The 22,859-nt window shown below is 46.8% G+C and overlaps 1 protein-coding gene across 4 annotated transcripts in view; it reads left to right on the plus strand.

Annotated features, from left to right (window-relative positions):
• The window catches only part of INTS2 (integrator complex subunit 2), a 28,061-nt gene that overhangs the window by 1,020 nt on the left and 4,182 nt on the right, over positions 1 to 22,859 (plus strand). For 3 of the 4 annotated variants that reach the window (XM_035139698.2, XM_035139700.2, XM_035139699.2), the window contains exons 2-22: positions 445 to 987; positions 1,166 to 1,304; positions 2,208 to 2,310; positions 3,030 to 3,143; positions 4,052 to 4,182; positions 5,008 to 5,181; positions 6,305 to 6,531; positions 7,298 to 7,423; positions 8,968 to 9,039; positions 9,172 to 9,286; positions 9,421 to 9,489; positions 10,618 to 10,752; positions 12,383 to 12,559; positions 13,579 to 13,687; positions 15,356 to 15,460; positions 16,443 to 16,607; positions 17,312 to 17,513; positions 18,089 to 18,214; positions 18,338 to 18,527; positions 20,825 to 21,124; positions 21,585 to 21,692. In XM_035139698.2, coding sequence (XP_034995589.2) covers positions 695 to 987; positions 1,166 to 1,304; positions 2,208 to 2,310; positions 3,030 to 3,143; positions 4,052 to 4,182; positions 5,008 to 5,181; positions 6,305 to 6,531; positions 7,298 to 7,423; positions 8,968 to 9,039; positions 9,172 to 9,286; positions 9,421 to 9,489; positions 10,618 to 10,752; positions 12,383 to 12,559; positions 13,579 to 13,687; positions 15,356 to 15,460; positions 16,443 to 16,607; positions 17,312 to 17,513; positions 18,089 to 18,214; positions 18,338 to 18,527; positions 20,825 to 21,124; positions 21,585 to 21,692 — 3,180 coding nt within the window. In that variant the 5' untranslated portion in view covers positions 445 to 694. The remainder of the gene's footprint in view (positions 1 to 444; positions 988 to 1,165; positions 1,305 to 2,207; positions 2,311 to 3,029; positions 3,144 to 4,051; positions 4,183 to 5,007; positions 5,182 to 6,304; positions 6,532 to 7,297; positions 7,424 to 8,967; positions 9,040 to 9,171; positions 9,287 to 9,420; positions 9,490 to 10,617; positions 10,753 to 12,382; positions 12,560 to 13,578; positions 13,688 to 15,355; positions 15,461 to 16,442; positions 16,608 to 17,311; positions 17,514 to 18,088; positions 18,215 to 18,337; positions 18,528 to 20,824; positions 21,125 to 21,584; positions 21,693 to 22,859) is intronic. The other variant, XM_060283066.1, reaches the window with a different exon arrangement.

Raw genomic sequence — 22,859 nt, forward strand, 5'->3', positions numbered from 1 at the left:
ACTCGGTGCACCTTCTGAATCGACATGGTTAGGATTGCATTATTATTAGTTACAATAAGACGTGGGCTAGAGGGAATGTAGCACTCACCTTCCAAGGGAAACCTTTAGCATAAATGATGCTATTAATAGCTTTGTCAGGGTAATGTAGAAGGCTTCGAAGTTCTGTAGTGTAGCTTGAAAACTTGCTTAGTTCTCCCCCCCCTTGCATCAGCACCTCGGTTTCAGGGGGATCCAGTAAATCACCCTAAACAAACCATCTTTACCACAACAATTAGAAAAAGATTATTCTAGGGCGTTAAAAATTAGGATAATTGGACAAAGTATATTTTGTTTCTTGGGGGGTTGCTATTTACTCATGACATAAACACATGAAAGAGCATCCTGCATTCCTGTATTACCTTTGCACATTGTATTCTTATTGTCCTGATTTGTTTTATCCTACAGGGAATTGCAGCCTGTGTTTAGAGATGAAACTGGCAGTTTTTTTGTTCTCTACGTGCATCTGTTGAGGTAGGCTGCTGCCTCTGAAAACTCCTGCCCTAAAGCTGCTAGTCCCTAAGATTTTACCATATACTAGCACCTGCTGACTAATAGTTAATTTCCTGGAATTTTGGATCTTCATCCAACTGCCACCTGACCCAGCAACTGCCTGCTTAGCTTCCTGCGGTATTGTGGTTTCCAGTCACCTGGGGAAATGGCGGACTGCTCGGCACTGCAGTTCGTTAGCCCTTATGCTTTCGAAGCCATGCAGAAAGTAGACGTTGTGCGGTTAGCGGCCCTGAGTGATCCAGAGCTCCGGTTGTTGCTGCCTTGCCTGGTGCGGATGGCCTTGTGTGCTCCAGCAGATCAGAGTCAGGGCTGGGCCCAGGACAAAAAGCTGATCCTTCGCTTGCTTTCTGGAGTGGAAGCTGTCAACTCCATCGTAGCCTTGCTGTCTGTGGACTTTCACGCTTTGGAACAGGATGCCAACAAGGAGCAACAGCTTAGGTAACCAAAAGGAGCAAGCCAGGGATTGGGAACCTGAGGGGGCTTCAAAAATCATAGATAATGGGAGTTGTAGCCCAGCGGTGTTTGGAGGGCCACAAGTTTCTAGCCCTGGGTGAGGTATTTCTGGAGGGGGATATGCTGCTTGTTTGAGCAGCTGTGTGTTCTATCCTCTTGCTAGGCATAAGCTTGGAGGGGGAAGTGGCGAGAGCATCTTGGTGTCTCAACTGCAACATGGCCTCACCCTGGAGTTTGAACACAGCGATTCTCCACGGCGCCTCCGCCTTGTGCTCAGTGAACTGCTGGCAATTATGAACAAGGTGAGTTTCTTCCCTCCCCCTGCCTTAAGGAGCTTCTTAATTTGTACAAGATTCTTCTTCTTTTTCTTTGCTTTTTAAAGAATTGTTTGGCAGATACCCAGACTGATTTGAAATACTTTGGCAGGGTTTTTTGGCTGTGGTTTTTTTGCAGTGGCAATGACAGGATCCTTCCCCTGCTAGCACAAAAATACAATATTTCAGCGTACCGCTGAAACGAATAAAGTTGGGGTGGGTAAAATAACCATCAGTGGATTTTTGCGTGGAAGGGTTGTGAGCTCAGTTCAGGTTTGGTAGTCTCACAGATTTCAAGTAATGAGAGGTCCAAGAATGACAGACAGTTTTTTTGGCAAACTGGGATTGGTTTATTGATTTTATAAATAGGAGGGAATCTGGTAGAACAGTTCCAACTACATATAAAATGGTGTGTTCTTTTTAAGGTTAAGCAGGATCAACTGAAGAAGTGTTAGATGAATTGAAACTTGGATCTCATTACTGGAGTCATTTTTTTGGTTATAGGTTTTTTAAAAGAAGGAAAACAGTAAAAGAAAAAAATAGAACTATGTGTATTATAGTCAAACAGAATATTATTTATTTCTATTGTGCTGTAAATGTAATCTGAATTCTGAAGTGGGGGTTATTCACATTTATAATACGGTTTGGTATGAGGATTTTTTAAAATGGTAGTTAGAATAAATTTCCTGGACTCAGAATTATTTAATATTCAGCTTATATCTTTTGCACCAGCCTTCAGTTGGTTGGTGCATTTTGGGTTACCAGTAACACGAAGAAAGAAGATCCCGCAAGCCTGAAAATCTGCCCTCCCTGGGTGTTTGGTTCCCAGGCCTCACAACTGGTGTGTGTTCTGTTTTAAAGAGCCCTTCTAAATACAGCTTTTCTTTGCAGGTGGCCGAGGCCAACACTGAGTTTTTTTTCAAATCGTCGGAGCTCTTTGAGAGCCCTGTTTATTTGGAGGAAGCAGCTGATGTCCTTTGTATCCTCCAAGCCGGTATGTGCTCTTTGACGTCTTTAACTGCCTCTTAAAAATCGATTGAGTCCAAATAAATGACTGTTGTTCCCAAGCTGTGTGAGGAGGCCACCTTGAGCTCCTTGGAGCAAAGGTGGGATATAAATGTAATGCATATACAGTGGAACCTCGGTTTACGAACACCTCTGTTTACGAATTTTCGGTTTGCGAACGCCGCGAACCCATCTGGAACGGATTAATTCACTTTCCATTACTTTCAATGGGAAAGTTCGCTTCAGTTTATGAACGCTTCAGTTTATGAACAGACTTCCGGAACCAATTACACCCATGCTTCGGGTTAAGTACGCTTCAGGTTGAGTACTCCGCGGACCCATCTGGAACGGATTAATCCACTTTCCATTACTTTCAATGGGAAAGTTAGCTTCAGTTTATGAATGCTTCAGTTTAAGTACTCCACGGACCCATCTGGAACAGATTAATCCACTTACCATTACTTTCAATGGGAAAGTTCGCTTCAGTTTATGAACGCTTCAGTTTATGAACAGACTTCCGGAACCAATTGTGTTCATAAACCGAGGTACCACTGTAATAATAAATAAATATTGTGGCACAGAATGAATATTGTGGCACTGGGAGGAAATCCTTCTCTCCTGAAGTATTCACAAATGCTCTACCGATTTGACTCTCAGGACAGAGTTGTCGGTGGGCGTTTTTACTATTTTAAAACTATTTCAATTCAGAACTCCCATCGCTCTTGCCTATTGTGGACGTGGCTGAAGCTTTGCTGCATGTGAAGAACGGCGCTTGGTTCCTCTGTCTCTTAGTGGCCAATGTTCCCGACAGCTTTAACGAAGGTAACCTACACAATTAATAGCAAACTCATTCTCTGAATGCGGTTCCTTTTGTGTAGCCAAAACAGCACCACCCAAGCACAGGTGGGGAGGACTCAGCAGATTTGGGGGGGACCGGACCCCAGGGACATACGGGGAGCTCAAAAACCTCCCAACGCAGACTCAGGATTACGCTCAGTGGGCATGGAAATGCTGATAGACTCAGGGTGAGGGGAGTGGGTCGGAACGGAGTGTTTTGCAAAAGGGTATGGTTGGCTGGAGCCCTGAGTAGGGGGAACACTGTGCACTGCAACAGATCTCACTTGTATGCTGTAATTTACAACTTTCTTTTACTTCAAATCACACAAAGACACAAACACTATTACCAGTGCCAGCACCTGGGGTAGAAGTTGTGGCCAGTTGCTGGCAGCTGCTTTTTTATAGAGGGCAGTGGGGCACATAAATTGCCATCAGCAATTTGCAGCTTACTCTTCCTTTACTTTGCCATGTCCACAAGCCATATTTCTGTTATTGACTTTCTCCACTGCGTGCCTTCCGGAGGTTTTCTGGACTACAGTACAGCTCAGATCAGCTGCAGCCAGCACAACTGTACTAAACTCGCATAGATCTGTGGTACCCGGCACTCCTGAGTGCCGGGTTTGTGCATAAAATAAAACTAGACCAAATGGCAAAGAAGCACCTTGGCTTCTGAAGACATTTAGCTTATGTGAGTCCTCCCCCCCCCACCCCAAAGAAGAGTGATTTGCCGAGTCTTGAAATAACCAATAGCCGCTAGGAAATTCTGACGTGGCGTCATAACGTTTTAAAATACTGTAGACAGGGTTTTGCAAAGGAGAAGCAATTTATATCCGATGTTGAAGGGTCATAACCAATAACACACAACAACCCCCTCTCCCTTTGGCTGGTTCCAGTGTGCAGGGGCTTGATCAAGAACGGGGAGCGGCAGGACGAGGAAAGCTTTGGTGGCCGCCGCAGGACAGAGGCTCTCCGCCAACTCTGCAAGATGAACCCTGCCCAGGCGCTGAGGGTCCGGGGCATGGTGGTAAGTCTTTGCAAAAGAGGCGGGTGGGCCGGCCGAAAGTGAGCTTCTCATTGCTGATGGGTTGTTCATAATGGCTGGGGGACCTGCAGGCTGTTCAGGAAGGAGCAGGGCTGGGAACTCCTTGGAGGGAGAGAGATCCAGCTGCTTTCTCGGATGCAAGTAGTGGCTCAGTGTTGTATTTCTAACAGGCAAAACACCATGAGCTCCGTACTACAACTACTATCATCAGTTTTCTAAGCAAAGGACTGCATGGCAAGGCCTGCACATTGCCACCTGCTGATTCCTAGATATGATATTTGGGTGGGTGGAGGGGTCTTAAGAGTGCTTCCTGGACTGTTCCTTATCAAGGGCAAGGCAGCCAGAATCGGCACAGACATCCACTGCAACTTGAAGAATTTGTGCTTGAGCTTTGTTTTCCCCTCCTCCCTCTCCTTTCCGTTTCCACCGTGTCTTTTTTATTATGTGCCTGCGGGCAGGGATTTCCAGAGAACCAATTTTTAGAAGTTGCTCTGAGAGCCTTTTTTTGGCTTAAACTGGGACAGGGTATATAAATGCTGTAAATAAAGGATGTCGTTGGTTCCTGTCCCTTTTCTACATGTCTGGTTGGGTGAATCTCCTTACAAATTGAATATTTTTTTATTTATGTATTAAATTTATGTATGCCCTTTGTCTGAGGATCACAAGGAGGTTTACAAGTATAAAAACACAGAAGACACAAGGTATGATAAGTAGAAAGACAATACCACCCTGCACCCAGATTTAAAAGGCCGAATAATCACCTGAGCATGTGTGGCTTTTCCCCCTTTCTGTTTCCTTTTGGGTCAGGTGGAAGAGTGCCACTTACCTGGACTTGGTGTTGGTTTAACTCTGGACCACACAAAAAACGAGTCTTCGGAGGACAGTGTCAGTGATCTCGTCTGCTTTGTCAGCGGCTTGTTGCTGGGGACCAACGCCAAAGTCCGGACTTGGTTTGGGACTTTTATCCGGAATGGGCAGCAGGTGAGTGTTGCTGACATTTCCTTTGCTTGGGATCCTGGTGCTTTAATTAGCTACGTCCGTGAGAGTGTATGTGAATTCCCAAGGTTCTCACGCTGTGGAATTTTATGGATTCGGCTCGAAATGCAAACCGAATCGGAATTTCTGCTCCATCCCTGACTCTATGACTCACATAGGAACCTAAAGCTCTGCTGTTCTCCCAAAGAGAGAGTATGGTGTAATGGGCAGAGTGTTGGACTAGGACCTGGGAGACCAGGGTTTGAATCCCCACCAAGCATGAAGCTCAGTGGGTCACCTTGGAGTCAGTCCTTGTCTCTCAGCCTAACCTGCCTCACAGGGTTGTTGTGAGGATAAAATGCGGAAGGGAGGCATAATATGCACCATCTTGAGCTCTCCGAAGAAAAAATGTAGTATATAAATGTAAGAAATATAAAGTTATATATAACTTTTATACAGTAGTACCTCGACTTACGAAGGTGATCCGTTCCGGGGCGCTCTTCGTAAGTCAAAACCTTCGGTTGTTGAAGCGTCCATTTTGCGCATGTGCGAAGCACAATTTTGCGCTTCTGTGCATGAGCCAACCGTGCGCGCCGCTTCTGTGCAGGCACAGAATGCACATGCGGCGAAAATACTTCCGGGTTTGCTGACTTCGTAAGTCAAAACCTTCGTAAGTCGAGGCATTCGGATGTCGAGGTACCACTGTATATGTAAAAGTTTTGTGTGTGTGTGTGTGTGTGAGAGAGAGAATTGTTGTGTTTTATATGAATTTGCCAATGTTTTATAGGTAGTATATAAATCTAAGAAATAAAATGTACTATATGTGTTTGTGTGTGTGTATATGAATTTGACAGTGTTTCATTGAAATTTGTTAATGGCATAATGTATTTACGTTTTTAAGCGCAAGTCCCTTGAACCAGCAACAAGCAGCTAGCAAGTCTAGCAACAGCAATAATGTCTGTTTTGAAAACACAGCTTTAGAGCACATTTGAGCTTTTAAGGGAAGCTAAAGGCGGGACGGGGGGCGGGGAATGAGTGCAAATCGGAAGCTGGTAAGGCCCTTGCCGAGGATTGTGCTGTTTTTACTGGGATTACCACCTCGGGACATTTCCTCCTTTCTCCTGCGCAGAGGAAGAGGGAGACGCTCAGCTCGGTGCTCTGGCAGATGCGCCGGCAGCTGCTTCTGGAGCTGATGGGGATCCTGCCCACCGTCCGCAGCATGCGTGTGTCAGAAGAAGCAGAGGCGGACATGGAGCCCAACGTCTCTGTGTACTCGGGGCTGAAGGAGGAGCACGTTGTGAAAGCCAGCGCCCTCCTGCGTCTCTACTGCGCTTTGATGGGCATCGCGGGGCTGAAGTAAGCACTTTGGGATGTTCCTTTGTCGGCTTGCGTGTACAGAGGCACACACAAGGAAAAGCATTCGTCAAGGTTGAGAATTCACAAAGACATTCTGGTGGTATAGCAGTTGCAATCATTACTAAAATAGTTCCTTCCAAATCAACCTTGTTTGCAGATTTGGGCCCTGTTTGCCTTACAGTTTGGGGCTGACCCATCCACATTTAAAACTCTTATCATACCACCTTAAACACTAATGGCTTCCCCCCAAAGAATTCTGGGACCTGTAGTTTGTGAAAGTTCCTGATAGTTGTTAGGAGACCCCTGTTCCCCTCACTGGGCTACAATTCCCAGAGTTCCCTGGGATGAGGGATTGATTGTTAAACCTCTCTGTGAATTATAGCTCTCTGAAGGGGACATAGGGGTCTCTCTCACTTGCCTCTGATCAAGGAGGCAGAGCATAGCCATCGTAGCTAGCAGCCATCAATAGCCTTTTCCTCTCCGGATATGCCTAGTTCCTTTCTTAAAGCCATCCAAGTTGGTGGCCATCACAGCCTCTTGTGGGAGGGAGTTCCACAGTTGCAACGAATCGCTGAGTGACAGAAAATTATTTTGTCCGTCCTGAATCTTCCAAGAGCAGAACCTTCTGCAGGCTGATAACTTTTATTGAGGGCTTGTGACTCACTTAAGTGTTTGTGCCTGCCCCCCAACCCCTGCATTTGTGAAGAAAATGCTTTCTTGTCCTGATGAGACGACGGAGCTCTCTCTTTGTCTTGTTGGTGTCCAGGCCGACGGATGAGGAGGCTGAGCAGCTGCTCCAGCTCATGACCAGCCGCCCCCCGGCCACTCCAGCGGGCGTCCGCTTTGTGTCGCTCTCCTTCTGCATGCTGCTGGCCTTCTCCACGCTTGTCAGGTACCCTTTCGACTGCAGGCGGAGGAACCCTTTTGTCACAGGGTATGGGGGGGGAGAGAAAAAACGCGGGGGGACATTGGCCAAGCATTGTTTCGAAGCTCTACCATTCCCACCTGCAGAAGACGTTACGACATCCTGCCTTGCGGAAGCCTTTAGGATTTGTTGACCCATTAATAATGTCCAGCATTTTCCCAGGGGTGGAAGGTTTGAGTGGAAGAAGGCAGTTGGTTTTATTGCAGAGTTATTGCCATGTGCAGGATTGTGGGTGATGGGGTGAAGCTGCAGGCATTCCCCTATGTCACAGAGGGGCAAGGTAGTAGTAGTAGTAGCAGTAGTAGTAATAATAATAATAATAATAATAATAATAATAATTTATTTATACCCCGCCCATCTGGCCGGGTTCCCCCAGCCACTCTGGGCGGCTTCCAACAAAATATTAAACTACAGAAATTCATCAAACATTAAAAGCTTCCCTAAACAGGGCTGCCTTGAGATGCCTTCTAAAGGTCTGGTAGTTGTTGTTCTCTTTGACCTCTGGTGGGAGGGCATTCCACAGGGTGGGTGCCACTACCGAGAAGGCCCTCTGCCTGGTTCCCTGTAACTTGGCTTCTTGTAGCGAGGGAACCACCAGAAGGCCCTTGGCGCAGAACGATGGGGGTGGAGACACTCCTTCATTATTATTATTATAATAAATTTATTATTTATACCCTGTCCATCTGGCTGGGTTTCCCCAGCCACCCTGGGCAGCTCCCAACAGAATAATAATAATAATAATAATAATAATAATAATAATAATAATAATAAAGGAGGCAAGGAGAAGAGTCCCTGCTTGCCATTGGCTGAGCTGCCCTGGTGTCAGAGAGGCAGGGCCTATTCTGTTCTAGATTCCTCTGCTATCTAAGGCTAGGGAGGCAGAAGAGGCAGATGATAGTGGTTTGGGGGTAAGCAGGAGTGATTGGTTGCAGTGTCTCGCTATGAAACACCTTCCCTGCATCAGTCAGTCAACCATCACCTACCCCAGGCATCCCCAAACTTCGGCCCTCCAGATGTTTTGGACTACAATTCCCATCTTCCCCGACCACTGATCCTGTTAGCTAGGGATCATGGGAGTTGTAGGCCAAAACATCTGGAGGGCCGCAGTTTGGGGATGCCTGACCTACCCTTTTTAACATGTAGGATCAAGTGGGGGAGGGGAAGTCATTGCCCTTCTAGTTTCTTAGCTAGGTTTTTATTGTACAGTATTATTATTATTAATACCCCATCCCATCTGGCTGGGTTCCCCCACCACCACCTACCCCAGCTGCTCTGGGTGGCTTCTAACACATATAAAAACATAATTAAAACACCAGACGTTAAAAACTTCCCAATAACAGGACCGGCTTCAGATGTCTTCTAAAAGTTGTGTAGTTCTTTATTTCCTGGACATCTGATGGGATGGCATGACTCGGTATAATAACATAAAGCAACGGGGACTGGTTGACTGTGGTGTGCAGCTCTTTCATCTGCGTCTCTATAACGGGGGAATCTTTTTTTTTAATATGTAGCACTCCTGAACAGGAGCAACTGATGGTGATGTGGTTGAGCTGGATGATCAAAGAAGAAGCTTATTTTGAAAGGTGAGGAGAGAGCAGGCCCTTTTCTGTTTTCCCTGGAAAAAATTATGTAGCTCCTGAGGTGTTTTCAAAAAATAATGATGATGATGTCCTCATTGTCAACTCTCCTCCTCCTCTCGTCTCCTGTTCCAACAGCACTTCTGGGGTATCGGCATCCTTTGGCGAGATGCTGCTCTTGGTTGCCATGTATTTCCATAGCAACCAACTCAGCGCTATCATCGACTTGGTCTGCTCTACTCTGGGGATGAAGGTAAGCGCTCCCGCCTCGTGCAAAGTGGTCCTTCTTTGCGTTCTCCTCCTGCAGAATGCTGGACGTAACGGGGCCGTTGGCCTGATCCAGCAGGCTCTTGTTATGTTCTTACACATGTAACCCTTTTGTTTCAGATTGTTATTAAGCCGAGTTCTTTGAGCCGCATGAAGACCATCTTCACGCAGGAGATTTTCACGGAACAGGTGACCCGACCCCTTCCACGCTCAGCCTGTGTGGCTGTGCTGCAAAACGCCTGTGAAAAGCTGCCCTGCTGTTTTTCTGTCTATTCAGACCTCTCCCTCCTTTTGCAATAATAATAATAATAATAATAATAATAATAATAATAATAATAATAATAATAATTTTATTTATCCCCAGCCACTCTGGGCAGCTTACAGCTCATAAAATATTGTAAGACATTAGACATTAAAAGCTTCCCTAAACAGGGCTGCCTTCAGGTGTCTTCTAAAAGTCAGACAGTTGTTTATTTCCTTGACATCTGACGGGAGGGCGTTCCACAGGGCGGGTGCCACTACCGAGAAGGCCCTCTGCCTGGTTCCCTGTAACCTCACTTCTCACAGGGAGGGAACCGCCAGAAGGCCCTCCTTGGAGCTGGATCTCGGTGTCCGGGCTGAACGATGGGGGTGGAGACGCTCCTTCAGGTACACTGGGCTGAGGCCGTTGCAACATCTTTTGAGCAGTCCAGGATGATAAATCCAGTTTGGGTACATGGTGTGGGAAGGTGAACAAAATGTCACTGGCTAAATAATGAAATTGAAGGCTTGTATACGACTGAATTTATTTTATTTCATAACGTTTATGAAATGAATGCTTGATTGTAAAAACAAAACAACACCAGCCCCCTCAAAGTGGTTTACAGAAGAATAAAACGGTGAAATGGTCAGTAGAAAAACTTTAAAACAACTGTTTAAAACATTCAAAAAACAAGTAAAATCAACACTAAGCTAAATAACTAATTTAAACTCATGTCAACATTGCACCTGTCTGGATGGGCTTTCCTGGTGTCAATAGGCAGGGAGTTCCAAAATGTGGGTGCTGCCATGAGTATTATGGGGCAGCTGTAACAAGGCCAGTTCTGCAGATTGAAGCAGCTGAGTGGGAAGGGGATCTCGCAGGTAGACTAGTCCCAACTTGCTGAGTTCTGCTCCAAGTAGGCCCACTGAAAGCCATGAACCTAAATTTATTTCCTGGAGCTCCTGGACGCAGTTGAATGGCACTCGGCTCCATGCTTGCTTGCTTCCTTCCCTGTTGGTGCTTCTGCTGTACCGGTTCTGAAAGGTTAACAAAGTTATGCCATCTCTCCGTCCCAGGTGGTCACAGCTCACGCAGTCCGTGTGGCTGTCACGGGAAACCTCAGCGCAAACATCACCGGATTCCTGCCCATCCACTGCATCTACCAGCTTCTCCGGAGCCGCTCTTTCACCAAGCACAAAGTCTCCATCAAGGTGGGTGGCTTCATCCGCGGGACCAAACTCTTGCATCTGGAAGGGACAAAGGGGCCTACAGAGCCCTTGCTTTCCCCCTGCAGAAGGTCCCAGGTTCAATCCCTGGGATCTCCAGATAGGACGGAAAAAGTGCCCCTTGTCCGGAACCTTGGAGAGCTGCTGCCAGTCAGTGTAGACCAGGCATAGGCCACCTTGGCTCTCAGGATGTTTTGGAACTACAACTCCCATGATCCCTAGCTAACAGGGCCAGTGGTCAGGGATCATGGGAATTGTAGTTCCAAAACATCTGGAGAGCCAAGGTTGCCTATGCCTGGTGTAGACAGTACTGAGTTAGAGGGACCAAGGTGTCTGACTTGCTAAAAGGCAGCTTCCTATTTCCTGTTTAAACCAGCCCTCGATTCAGAACCAGGAGGACTGGGATACTGCTTTATTTTTCAAGGAAGTAGGACTCGGGAAGAGCCCTTTCTGAAAACCCCAGAGAGCCACTTGTTAAGAACAGACAGTGCTGAGCTGCGATGGACCTGATAACCTGACACAGTTTAATAATAATAATAATTTATCATTTATACTTCGCCCATCTGGCTGGGTTTCCCCAGCCACCCTGGGCGGCTTTCAATAGAATATTAAAAACACAATAAAACATCAAACATTAAAAACTTCCCTAAACAGGGCTGCCTTCAGATGTCTTCTAGAAGTCAGATAGTTGTTTATTTCCTTGACATCTGATGGGAGGGCATTCCACAGGGCGGCAGGTGCCACCACCGAGAAGGCCCTCCGCCTGGTTCCCTGTAACCTCACTTCTCGCAAGGAGGGAACTGCCAGAAAGCCTTCGGAGCTGGACCAGTGGGCTGGACGATGGGGGTGGAGACGCTCCTACAGGTATACTGGGCTGAGGCCATTTAGGGCTTTAAAAGTCAGCACCAACACTTTGAATTGTGCTCGGAAACATATTGGAAGCCAATGCAGGTCTTTCAGGACCGGTGTTATATGGTATCGGCGGCCTGTAGCTCAAAATGTAGAGCATTCCTTTTTATTACTTACTGCAATTATTTTTATACCTCACCTTTCAGGATGTAATTCCTACCAAGGTGCCACACTGAATGGCGTATTTTAAAAACACAACACAATTTGTAACCGGTCACAAACACATTATAGTGCATCCCACATGAACCTTGATGGTAGATCACCCAGTGGTGAGGAGGTGGTCCAACTGGAGCTGGTCCTGAGGTGGTCTTCACCTGCCTTCCTTTGTCTGCATACTTTGCATGCAGTAGGTTCTGAGTTCAAATTCCTGGCTTCACCAGACATGGCTGGGGAAGGCTGTTGAGCAGACTCCCGGAGTTCTGCTGGCAGTTAGAGGGAACTGTATTGGGCTGTGGTGGACAAATGACCTCAGGTGAGTTAAAGCAGAGCTGAATGGTCTAGCACACGATTTGTACATCAAATGTCGTGGGTTCGAACCCCAGAATCTCCAGTGCAGAGGCCTTGCGGGTCGCAGGGCAAACTAGCTGTTCATTAAGTATATACGGAGTATATGAGTTTACATAATATATAAGTATATATTCATTTCCCTCAGCCAACTCAGCCAAGACTTGAAATACTAAGTTTACTCTACTTTAACTTTTTGAAGGACTGGATTTATAGGCAGCTGTGTGAAACCACCACTCCGCTCCATCCTCAGTTACTCCCGCTGATCGATGTCTACATCAACTCTGTCCTCACACCGGCATCGAAATCCAACCCGGAAGCCACAAATCAGCCAATCACAGAGCAGGAGATCTTGAATGTTTTTGAAGGACTAATGGGGGTATATCTAATCTCTCTCTCTCTCTCTCTCTCTCTCTCTCTCTCTCTCTCTCTCTCTCTCTCTCTCTGTGTGTGTGTGTGTGTGTGTGTGTGTCATGTTGTATCTGGCTTTATAATTTCACTTTATTTGGTCTACGGACTGTAAACATCAAATACAGTTTAGGGTTCTCAGAAATAACCATGGAGGAGCAGGTGGGGTGGGTGGGTGGGGAACACAGTTCCTTGTAAAAAATACTATAACAGGATCCATGAGCAAATTGGGAAGAGTTTTAAAAATGATAATTTTGACTTGGAATGCATCTTAAATGATTAAATGAGGAGGCGGAGAAGCACCTACACCACCTTGAGCTTGGTGGGGCACAAAGGCAATAAATAAAATAATAACAACAACAATAATATTCTTCTCTTTAACAGTTCTGACTTGGTACTCTTTCTGTTTAGTAACAATTGCAATGGCTTCAGTGAGGAACTTGGCTTATATTTTCTGTGACCTTAAGTCTGGAGTCTACCATTAAAACTGAGATGCTGAATTCATTTGCATTCCCCAAGTGCAGAGAAAAAAAATCTGAGATCCCCCGTCCCTATAAAGTGTGCCGTGTGGAAGAGAATGGGTTGTCGTGCCGACTGAGCTGTTTTCGGCACTCGCCAAGGCAGCCTGGTGAATCTACCTCCCGTAGCGGCTGATGGCAAAGCTCAGAATGTGCCCTCCTGTATCTAGGACTGTTTATGGTGCTGAATTCCTAGTAGGCTAATACTCGCTCCTCAGTTGTAGGCCCAAGTCACAGTACTGAGCAAACTCAGGGGTCTGGCTTTTAAATTTAATGCAAGGCTGGGGGACCTTTGGCCCTCCAGATGTTGCTGGGCCTCCCAGCTCCTATCTCCCTCCCACCAGTATAGTCAGTGGTAGCTTGGGATGATGGGAGTTGTAGTCCAGCCACATCTGGAGGAGCCAGCAAGACATCTCCCTGCGCTCTCCTATATGAATGCGCCTTGTGTCTTCTGTGCTCTTTTCATACGTAGGGAGAGAACGCTCGCCTGACTCAGCGTTACGGAATCACAGCCCAACTTCTCGTCCTGTATTACATTCTGTCTTACGAAGAGGCAATCCTAGCCAGCTCCAAGACCCTGGGTACGTGTTGGGATGTAATGTTTGCCAGACAGCGTGAGCTTTCAGCAGGCTCTAAGTAGCTGAGTATTATATATGAGGAAATGTCTCCAGCCGGATCGTTTCATAACTTAGGTTGTTTCCTTTTTTATTTTTTTATTTCAGTTGTTTTTATTTTGATTATGTACTTTGTGGTTTTTATATTCTGATTTTATCCTGTGAACTGCCTTGAGACCTGCAGGTATAGGCGGTATATAAATTCTAATAGTAATAATAATAATAAAAATAAAATAATAATAATAATAAAATAATACTAATAATAAATAATGAATTAAAATAAAACAAAAGTAAAAAAAGAATAAAGATGAAAAGGGATAAAGGGGAGGGGAAGGTATATCACTATATATGCAAACACCTCCATATCACTTGGGTTGTTTCAAAACCCTAAAGTGTATTTTTATTTCTATTCTTTGTATATCGTATTGTTGTTTTATTGCAGGCATCCCCAAACTTCGGCCCTCCAGATGTTTTGGACTACAATTCCCATCTTCCCTGACCCCTAGTCCTGTTAGCTAGGGATCAGGAGTTGTAGGCCAAAAAATCTGGAGGGCCGCAGTTTGGAGATGCCTGTTTTATTGCTATGGCCAATGGGTGACACAAATGAAGATTCATTCATTCATTCATTTCCTAACCATAAATGGCCCTCTGGTTCAGTCAGCTCCATGCAGGGGCAGAGAACCTGTGGCCCTAGATGTTCCTGTCCTGGCTCCTGCCCAACACTCACAGGAAGATTTGAAGTAGGAAAGAGATCTTCCTTCAGGCAGGTAATGGTACAGGCCCAGCAGCAGACACACAGGGCTTAGGAGTTTGGGAGCAAGGCAAGAAGTTCTGAGCCGGACAGAAGCAACAAAGATGCCCCAATCAGCTGCTGCACCGCACCCACCACCAAGGTTTTAAAGAGAAGGCGTTGGACATTCAATTTCGAGACTCTCTCACCTTTTGGGAATGTCAGGAATATAAGCGTACACTCTGTCAGGGCTGGTGGGCCTGCTGCCACCTGCAAATGTGGCACCTGGTTCTAGGCGACAGGCTTTCACCCTCCTGCTCGGGTCATTTTGCATCCTGCTCAGCCTCGCCCAGTCTGGCTTCCTGCTTCCCAAAGCGGAAGGGAGAGGTTGCTCTGCTCCATCCCATGTCCAATTCCCAGAGTTCCCTAGGAAGAGAAATGGATTGTTAAAGCACTCTGGGAATTGTCGCTCTTGGTGGAGTTCTCCTAGCAACTCCCTGAATCTCCTTAAAATACATTTATTTACTTGTTACTTTTTTATCCCACCTTTCCTCCAAGGAAACTCGAGGTATAGTTCCCAGGATTCTTTAGCTGTTTCATGTGGTATGACACCGTTTTCAATCTGAAGTTTGCTTTTAACTTTTTTTTTTTTGCTTTTAAATCGTTTGTAACCCCTTTAATGCTTTTATTGGTATGGTTTTGTCTATTTAATGTTGCAAGCCACTTTGATATTTTTTTTTGTGATTTAACAGTATATAAATACTTTCATAAATTAATAATATATCAGGGCAGATAAAGTGGCTAGAATCCCGAATGGCTGCAGCATTTTGTCGTGAAAGATTGCCGTTTGATCAGCAGTAGTTCTTGACTGACCAGCAGGCGACTTTTCCTGGTCTCTTTCACAGCTGCCATGCAAAGGAAGCCCAAGTCTTACTCCCCGGCGTTGATGGACCAGATCCCGATCAAGTATCTCATCCGCCAGGCTCAGGGGCTGCAGCAAGAGTTGGGAGGTATGTCTGTCTTGAGAGTTTACGGAGGTTGTGTGCGCAGGAGAAACAAACCTCTGTTGGGGATCTAAATAAGAATGATAAAGACGCTGAAACAGAGAGTCTGAAAATGGCTAATGTCATTAGCAATCAAATATGACATCAACACAACCACTTGTTGTGGAATGCGACAGGTACTGTTTGTCCTGTCGAGTCCACGTTTGTATGCTGGCAGTCCATCACAGAAGTCTCTCAGGGTTTCTTTTGCCCCCTCCAGTCGCACAAAGTTTTTGTGAAAGTGCCACCTCCCAGATTACATTTTACCATTTTTGTACTTTTTATTTCATTGAAATAATTTTTCTTTGATTTTTCCACTACAAAGTTATAAAAATCCAAATATATAACCATATACAGAGATTTCTCTGGATCTCAGGACTCCCTCCCACCCCATTTTAAACATTTAAAACTGCATCTTCTTCCAAACTCGTAACTTTTATATTAATCCATATTGTCCATGGTAATTGTTACACTAGAAGCAGAATCAAAATCCTGCCCATGTTTCCATCTGCTTACAGTGGTCTCTTAGATACGTTATAATTTTATAAGCTTTTATCCTCTTGGTTCCTGAGTTTTCCAGTCAGCTTTGCCATTTCGGCATAGTCCATCAGCTGGGTTTGCCATCCCCCATTTTTGTACATTTAAACCAGGCATAGGCAAACTAGGCCCTCCGGATGTTTGGGGACTACAACTCCCATCATCCCTAGCTAACAGGACCAGTGGTCAGGGATGATGGGAGTTGTAGTCTCAAAACATCTGGAGGGCCGAGTTTGCCTATGCCTGATTTAAACCCTTTGCTTCTTTCCCATTTCTGGCTATCGATATTTTCACTGCTATTAATAAGTAACCAATGAAATGTTTAAATAAGTTGTCTCCAGTGAAAAACTCTTGTCATTTTTCTTTTCCCCCCTCAGCCTTTAAACTCTTCTGTCTCTCTCCTCTCTTGAAGGCTTGCATTCGGCCCTCCTCCGCCTCCTGGCAACCAACTATCCCCACCTTTCCATCGTGGATGACTGGATTTGTGAGGAACACATCACGGGGACGGATGCTTTGTTGCGCAGGATGCTGCTGACGGACGCGACCAAAAAACACTCCCCCAAGCAGCTCCAGGAGGGTAAGGTGCCTCCCTCTTTGAAACGGCATTTGGCCAGTAGACTGTGGGGTTTTCTGGACTCTCACAATCCTCTCTACCCAGCACAGCCTGACAGTCAGATTTTATATTATTTTGGAGCCAGTGGCCATTAAAATATGAAATCACTAAAACTGAACAGGACCACCCCAAGAGTAAGTCAAAACATGTACCTTTTTCAGAACTGCAAAGGATTCAAACGTTAAGCTGTTTGTTTTCACAAACTTTTTACTTGGCATGCCATCTTCGTTTATTGTTAACAAAGCCCAGAGCGGCTGACAAAGATCAGCAGCCAGCTAGTCCCAAAAAGACATGACACAAAAGGAAAAAGGGAGAAGGAGGGAGAAGGAAAAAAAAGAGAGCAAGCTTAGGCACCATTTATTAAACATTACAGTTCTTATTGGAACCAGCTGGATTTGGAATGGTTCATGAAGCTGAATAAATTTTATCTAGCTGAGTCGGTAGAGTATGAGACTCTCAGGGTTGTGGGTTCAAACCCCACGTTGGGTGAAAGGGATCATTGCAGGGGGTTGGACTAGATGATCCTCGTGTTCCCTTCCAACTCTGCGATCCTGTGTTTTTAATTCTGAATTTTAAATTGTTGTCATCCACCCTGGGACTTGCTGATGAAGGGCAGGTAATAAGTTTGATAATGGTGATGATGATAGTTAAAAATTAATTTCGTCCAGCATTTTCAGCACTGCAAGGAAATCACACTCAAGTGCTGCAGATTCTGGAGCATTTGACGCTCCTCTCGGCCGGAGAGCTGATCCCTTACGCGGAGGCACTGACGTCCAACATGAACCAGCTGCTCTACCCGGGAATCCCTCGGCGAATTCTTCAGACCGTCAACAGACTTTGGATGGCCTTGAACACTGTCATGCCTCGGAGGTAGGAGGAGGCCCTGATCCTGCTCTTTTGGGCCACTCTAGTCTCATGTTGCATGTCTCCGTGTGTGCAGCTCCCTCATGTGGTGAGCCACCAAAGCTGCAAGTGTCTTCCAGCCCTTGACTGACTCGGACCTCCCAGTCCATTGGGTCCTTCAAAGGAAGCATTAAGGGCTTCCTGTTTCAGATGAGCCTTGCTTGGGCCACAAGGCCTTCCTGATCTCTGGTGTGTTTCTCTATTCTTGATTATTCTCTGATCTTAACTTCAAACTTGCTCCTCAGGCCCCATCTGCACTATACATTTAAAGCAGTATCACACCACTTTATAAACAGCCCTGGTTTCCCCCAAAGAATCCTGGGAACTGTAGTTTGCCATAGAGCTCCAATTCCCAGAGGGAGTGGTGGTATCTCTGTACTACCCTTCCCAAGATTCTTTGGGGGGAAAGCCACGACTGTTCCAAAGCATCCTCACACCACTTTAATGTTTAGCTCCGAGAGGTGTAAAATCTGACTCCCAGCTTGCCTCACGGCTTCTGCTTCCAGCCCAGCTCAGACTTCACGGCCCTTATTTTCCCGTAGGTTGTGGGTGATGACTGCGAACGCCTTGCAGCCGTCCAGCAAGGTGGTCAGACAGCAGAAATACACTCAGAAGGACCTGATGATTGACCCATTGATTGTGTTAAGATGTGACCAGAGAGTCCACAGGTAAGCAGCCCTCCTCCAGCCCCATTCTTGGCTTTTGTCACTGAGGGCTGGTTTGCATGGAACACTACCCCCCCCCCCCAAAATGACTGCTCTCTCTCCTCTCCCCTGGCTTCATGCCCTTAGGTGTCCCCCTCTGATGGATATCACTCTCCACATGCTGAACGGCTACCTTCTTGCGTCGAAAGCCTACCTGAGTGCCCATCTCAAGGAAACGGCGGATCAGGACATCAGGCCGTCCCAAAACAATTTGATGGGCTTGGAGGCCCCAGAAGTCACCCGGGAAGAACTAAAAAATGCCCTGCTGGCTGCCCAGGTAATTCTGCAACTGCTCCTCACCGGTGATCTGTAATCTTGCCAGAGAGAGAGAGAGAGAGAGAGGAAAAACCACCACACCAAGTCAGGTGGTTTTTATGCCTTGCACTTGAAGATCCCCCTTTTCCAAGCATTTTTGCAAGACAGCGCTTTGCCAGGGGCTCAAGCAAGGGCTGGCGGTCCAACCTGGATAGCTCCATTGGTTAGACTTAGAGTGTGGTGCTGATCATGCCAAGGTTGCAGGTTTGATCCCCATATGGGACAGCTGCATATTCCTGCATTACAGGGGATTGGACTTAGATGAGCCTCACGGTCCCTTCCACCTCTGTGAATCCAACCCAGTTCACGCAAGGAAATCAGGATGATGATAATGATGATGATTGTATTATTATTGATTAGATTTGTATACCGCCATATACTCACAGGTCTTTGGGCGGTTCACAGGATAATCAGTCCACAAACTTGAAAACTTCATTTATTTATTTTTTGTATTCTGCGAAAAGTCACCTTCTTGTGAGCTGCCAGCTGAGTCACATCATCTGTCCATTGTGCAGCTGGGGAAGGGCAGACCTCTCCTTCCAGAGTAGTCCTTTTCTCTCCGCTGACCTCCCTTTGTTCTCACTCCACCGCCTTCTTGCCACCCCTTTGAGTGTTGTTTTACCCTCTGTGACGCCCGGGGCAAGAGAGCGTGAAGGGATGCAAAGGGAGACTCCTTGCTGGGCCATTCCTTGCAATGCCTCTCAGCAAAAGCAGCAGGTATCTCTCCCTCCAAGAGAGACCAGGGCCTGAGGAAGAATGGTCAGTTTTGCCACTTAGGTGGCTCAGCAGAGTCCTGCTTGTCTCCCCTGCCTTTCTTTTGACTAGTTCCCCTCCAGTTTTCTTACTTTCTCTCCTCCCCCCCTTAACTGCTTCCAACTTGCCCCCAGCTGCTGCAAGAGGACTGAGCAATCAGCTTTGCAAACTGCAGCCTGGCTGGCGATGCCCCCTGCCGGCTTCCTTTTGATAAGCCAACAAAAGGAAGCCGGCAGGGGGCATCGCCAGTCGGTCTCAGTCTCTTCTGAGTTCTGCCTGCTTGCAAAGCTGGGTGTAAACTGCACCAGAGCCCCAACAACCCTCACTTGTTTGGTTGAGCAAAGGATGCTGAATAGATAGTTAGCAGCAACAGTATCTGGAACAAGTGATTTTGAAGATGATTATATTTCTATCCCACAGCTCAGTTCAAAAGTGTTGCAAATATCTGTGTCTGCCTGACTGCCTGGACCATGGAACTTGTGGCCCTTCAGATATTGCTGGACTACAACTCCTGCCCCCCCTGTCCATTGAGTACACTGGCTAGGGCTGATGGGAGTTGAAGTCGAAAAGCTTCTGAAGGGTCAGAGGTTTCCCACCCCTTGTTTATTGTTTTTGTGATTTCCAGCAGCTGTGGGTGGGACTTTGGTGATCTCCATTGCTCTTTGCTTTGATGCGGAATAAAAATGGGGGGGGGGGCTAGGGGAATGATGCAGAGTTTTGCATAATTGATGCTGATTGCGGAATCCAGCCTTTTCTTGCAGCAGAATTTGGGTCACCTAATTTCCCCTTCCCCACTTCCGTTTGTTAAGAACTCTAGTTATTGCAGCATCCTGCTTTTATCTCAGGCTGCTGCCTGCTCTGAACTTGCACAACGGCAAGTTAGCGTGTGCAGCAAAATGTGGCAGTGTGGAGTACATCTGGTCATGGCTGGCTGGCTTGAACCCTGTCCTCTTTCAGAAAAGACAGTTCCATCCCCCCCCCCCAAGTCTTTGAGAGATGGGGCCATGGCTCTGCCTTAGAGCATCTGCTTTGCACTCAGAAGACCCCAGACTCAATCCCCGCGATCTCAGGGTGGGATCCTTGTCTGAAAGAGCCACTGCCAGTCAGTGTAGGGACAGTGCTGAGCTGAAAGGACTCAGAAAATGGCATGACGTTGGTTTGCTGCTAAACCTGGAATGGAAATCTCCAACACCCACTCACAAAAAGAGATACAAGTTTGGGGGTAGGGGAGACTGCACGAGCCTGAGGCCTGTTTGCAACACTGAACCGGTTTAATGTGGAGAGGAAGGGCCATACCTCAGAATAGAGCTTCTGCTTCACATGCAGAGGGCTCTAGGTTCAATTTCCACGTAGGACTAGGAGAGACCCCCGTCTGAAATTCTGAAGAGCTGCTGCCAGTCAGTGTAGGCACAATACTGAGCTAGACGGTCTGGTTCTGTATACTACCGGTACATCTTCTTGTGGGTCCTTGTGGGTTGCCATTTGTCCTTTGCCTCCTCTTGCCAGGATAGCGCCGCGGTCCAGATTCTTCTGGAGATCTGCTTGCCTATGGAAGAAGAGAAGCCCCTGAACAACAATGGCTGTGGCCGGCTGCAGAAGGGCATCCCAGGAGCTGCCAACTCCAGCCCTCGGAAGAAGAAACTGAAAGAAGAGGAGGAGGAGGAGGAGATGGAGGTGGAGGGAGATGGGGAGAAGGAAGAGAAGAGTCTGCTCTGCAACCTGCGGGAGGTGCAGTGCCTCATCTGCTGCCTCCTGCACCAGATGTTCATTGCCGACCCCAACATCGCCAAGCTAGTTCACTTCCAGGTGTGTGGCTGTGCTTCCTGCCTCATTTGCACTTTCCAACAGGGTGTGTCGTCTGTTGCGTTCTGGTCCAGTGCTGGAACCAGTGGCAAGATCAGCGGACCAAAGGCAGCTCTGAGTGGGCAAAGGTTGGGAGCAGACCGAGGCCTCTTCTGCCTCCAGTCATGCTTCAGAATACCACTTGCTGGAAATCTCAGGAGGGGAAGGTGCTCCTGTGCTTGCGTTGTGCTTGCGGCTTTCCCACAGGCATCCGATGGGCCACTGTGAGGACAGGATGATGGCGCAGAAGGGCCACTAGCCTGATACAGTTAGCTCTTCTTGCTCATACTAAAATGTGGGGCAAGATTACACACTGTAGTTGGAACCAGGTAGCTTTTTTCCAACTCCTTGATTAATCAGCTCGTGGTGCAATCCTGATATCGTGGTCTCTCTCTGATACCTTCTCCCTCTTCTGCTCAAACAGGGGTATCCGTATGAGCTGCTTGGCCTGACAGTGGCGGGCATCCCATCCATGCACATCTGCTTGGACTTCATACCTGAACTGATTGCTCAGCCTGAACTGGAGAAACAGGTAGTGTGTGTGTGTGTGGGGGGGGAGAGACGGCTCCTCCTCCTCCTCTTTCAGTTTCTTCTTCTCCCCATCCAATCCTGCTCCCAATCATTGGAAGGACAGGTCCCGTATTCAGCCCTGGTTCAAAGCATCAAAGCACTCCCCCTGATGCGTGCTTCCTTTAGGTCTAGCGGTGGCAGTTATTTTCATTTGCTAGGGAAATGCCAGGTGGGTTTTGTATATTGTGGTAACACGGAGGCAGGCTTTTTCACCTGTGGCACCTGTGTTGTGGAATGCCCGCCTTGCTGGAATAGGAGAGGCTCCATCAGTATCGGCATTCTGCCGGCCCCTGAAGACACCTGTTTAGGCAACCCTTTCCCTGCACCAAACTTCTAATTTTATTGTTTACTAGCTGGCCCCGCCACACGTTGCTGTGGCTCATCTGTGTGATTCCTCCCCAACCTGTGCCAATTCATGACGTATCCTGCCCCCTCCCCCCACCCCCGGTTTATCCTGTGATTCCTCCCACCCGTCCCGACCCATGACGTATCATGTCTCCCTCCCCTCCCTGTGAGTGGTCGCGCCGTGTCCTGACCTATTCCGTCCCCTCCTCCCCCCACCCCCACCCAGGGGAGTCAGTACCTCCATTCAGCCTAGTCTGTAAAGGCTTCAGCCTAGTATGTAAACGGGAGTCGAGGTGCTGTTGAGAGGGAAGGTTTTATAGGTGCAGTACCAGTATAGCCACCGCTAGAGGGCGATGGTTAACAACCTGGTTCTTTTCCCAGCGTGCAGTTTCGTCTGAGTGGTGTGTTTTGAAACACGGTTTTTTTTGGGTTTTACCTGGTACAGGTGTGACACCTGTCTTCGAAAATGGTACGGGGTCATTCTCATATTCGCATGTGCCATTGTGTCAAAATTTGAACGCAATTGGTCAAACGGATTTGGTGAAAAGTGGATATTAACGGACATGGCTAGTTTACATTTTTATATATATAGATCTGGGTTTTTTTTAATAAAAAAACCTTACTTAATAGTTGGTTTTATTGTTTGTTTTAATTTAGGATGTTTTAATGCCCCAATGGATTTGTTGCTGTTCATTTTAATAGCATACTGATTTAATAGTTATAATTCACTTAGAAGCCATTTTGGCACATATGCTGCAGAAATATATAGCATAGAAGCAGTAAA

This window comes from Zootoca vivipara, chromosome 15, assembly GCF_963506605.1.
Source record: "Zootoca vivipara chromosome 15, rZooViv1.1, whole genome shotgun sequence".
Lineage (NCBI taxonomy): Eukaryota > Metazoa > Chordata > Lepidosauria > Squamata > Lacertidae > Zootoca > Zootoca vivipara.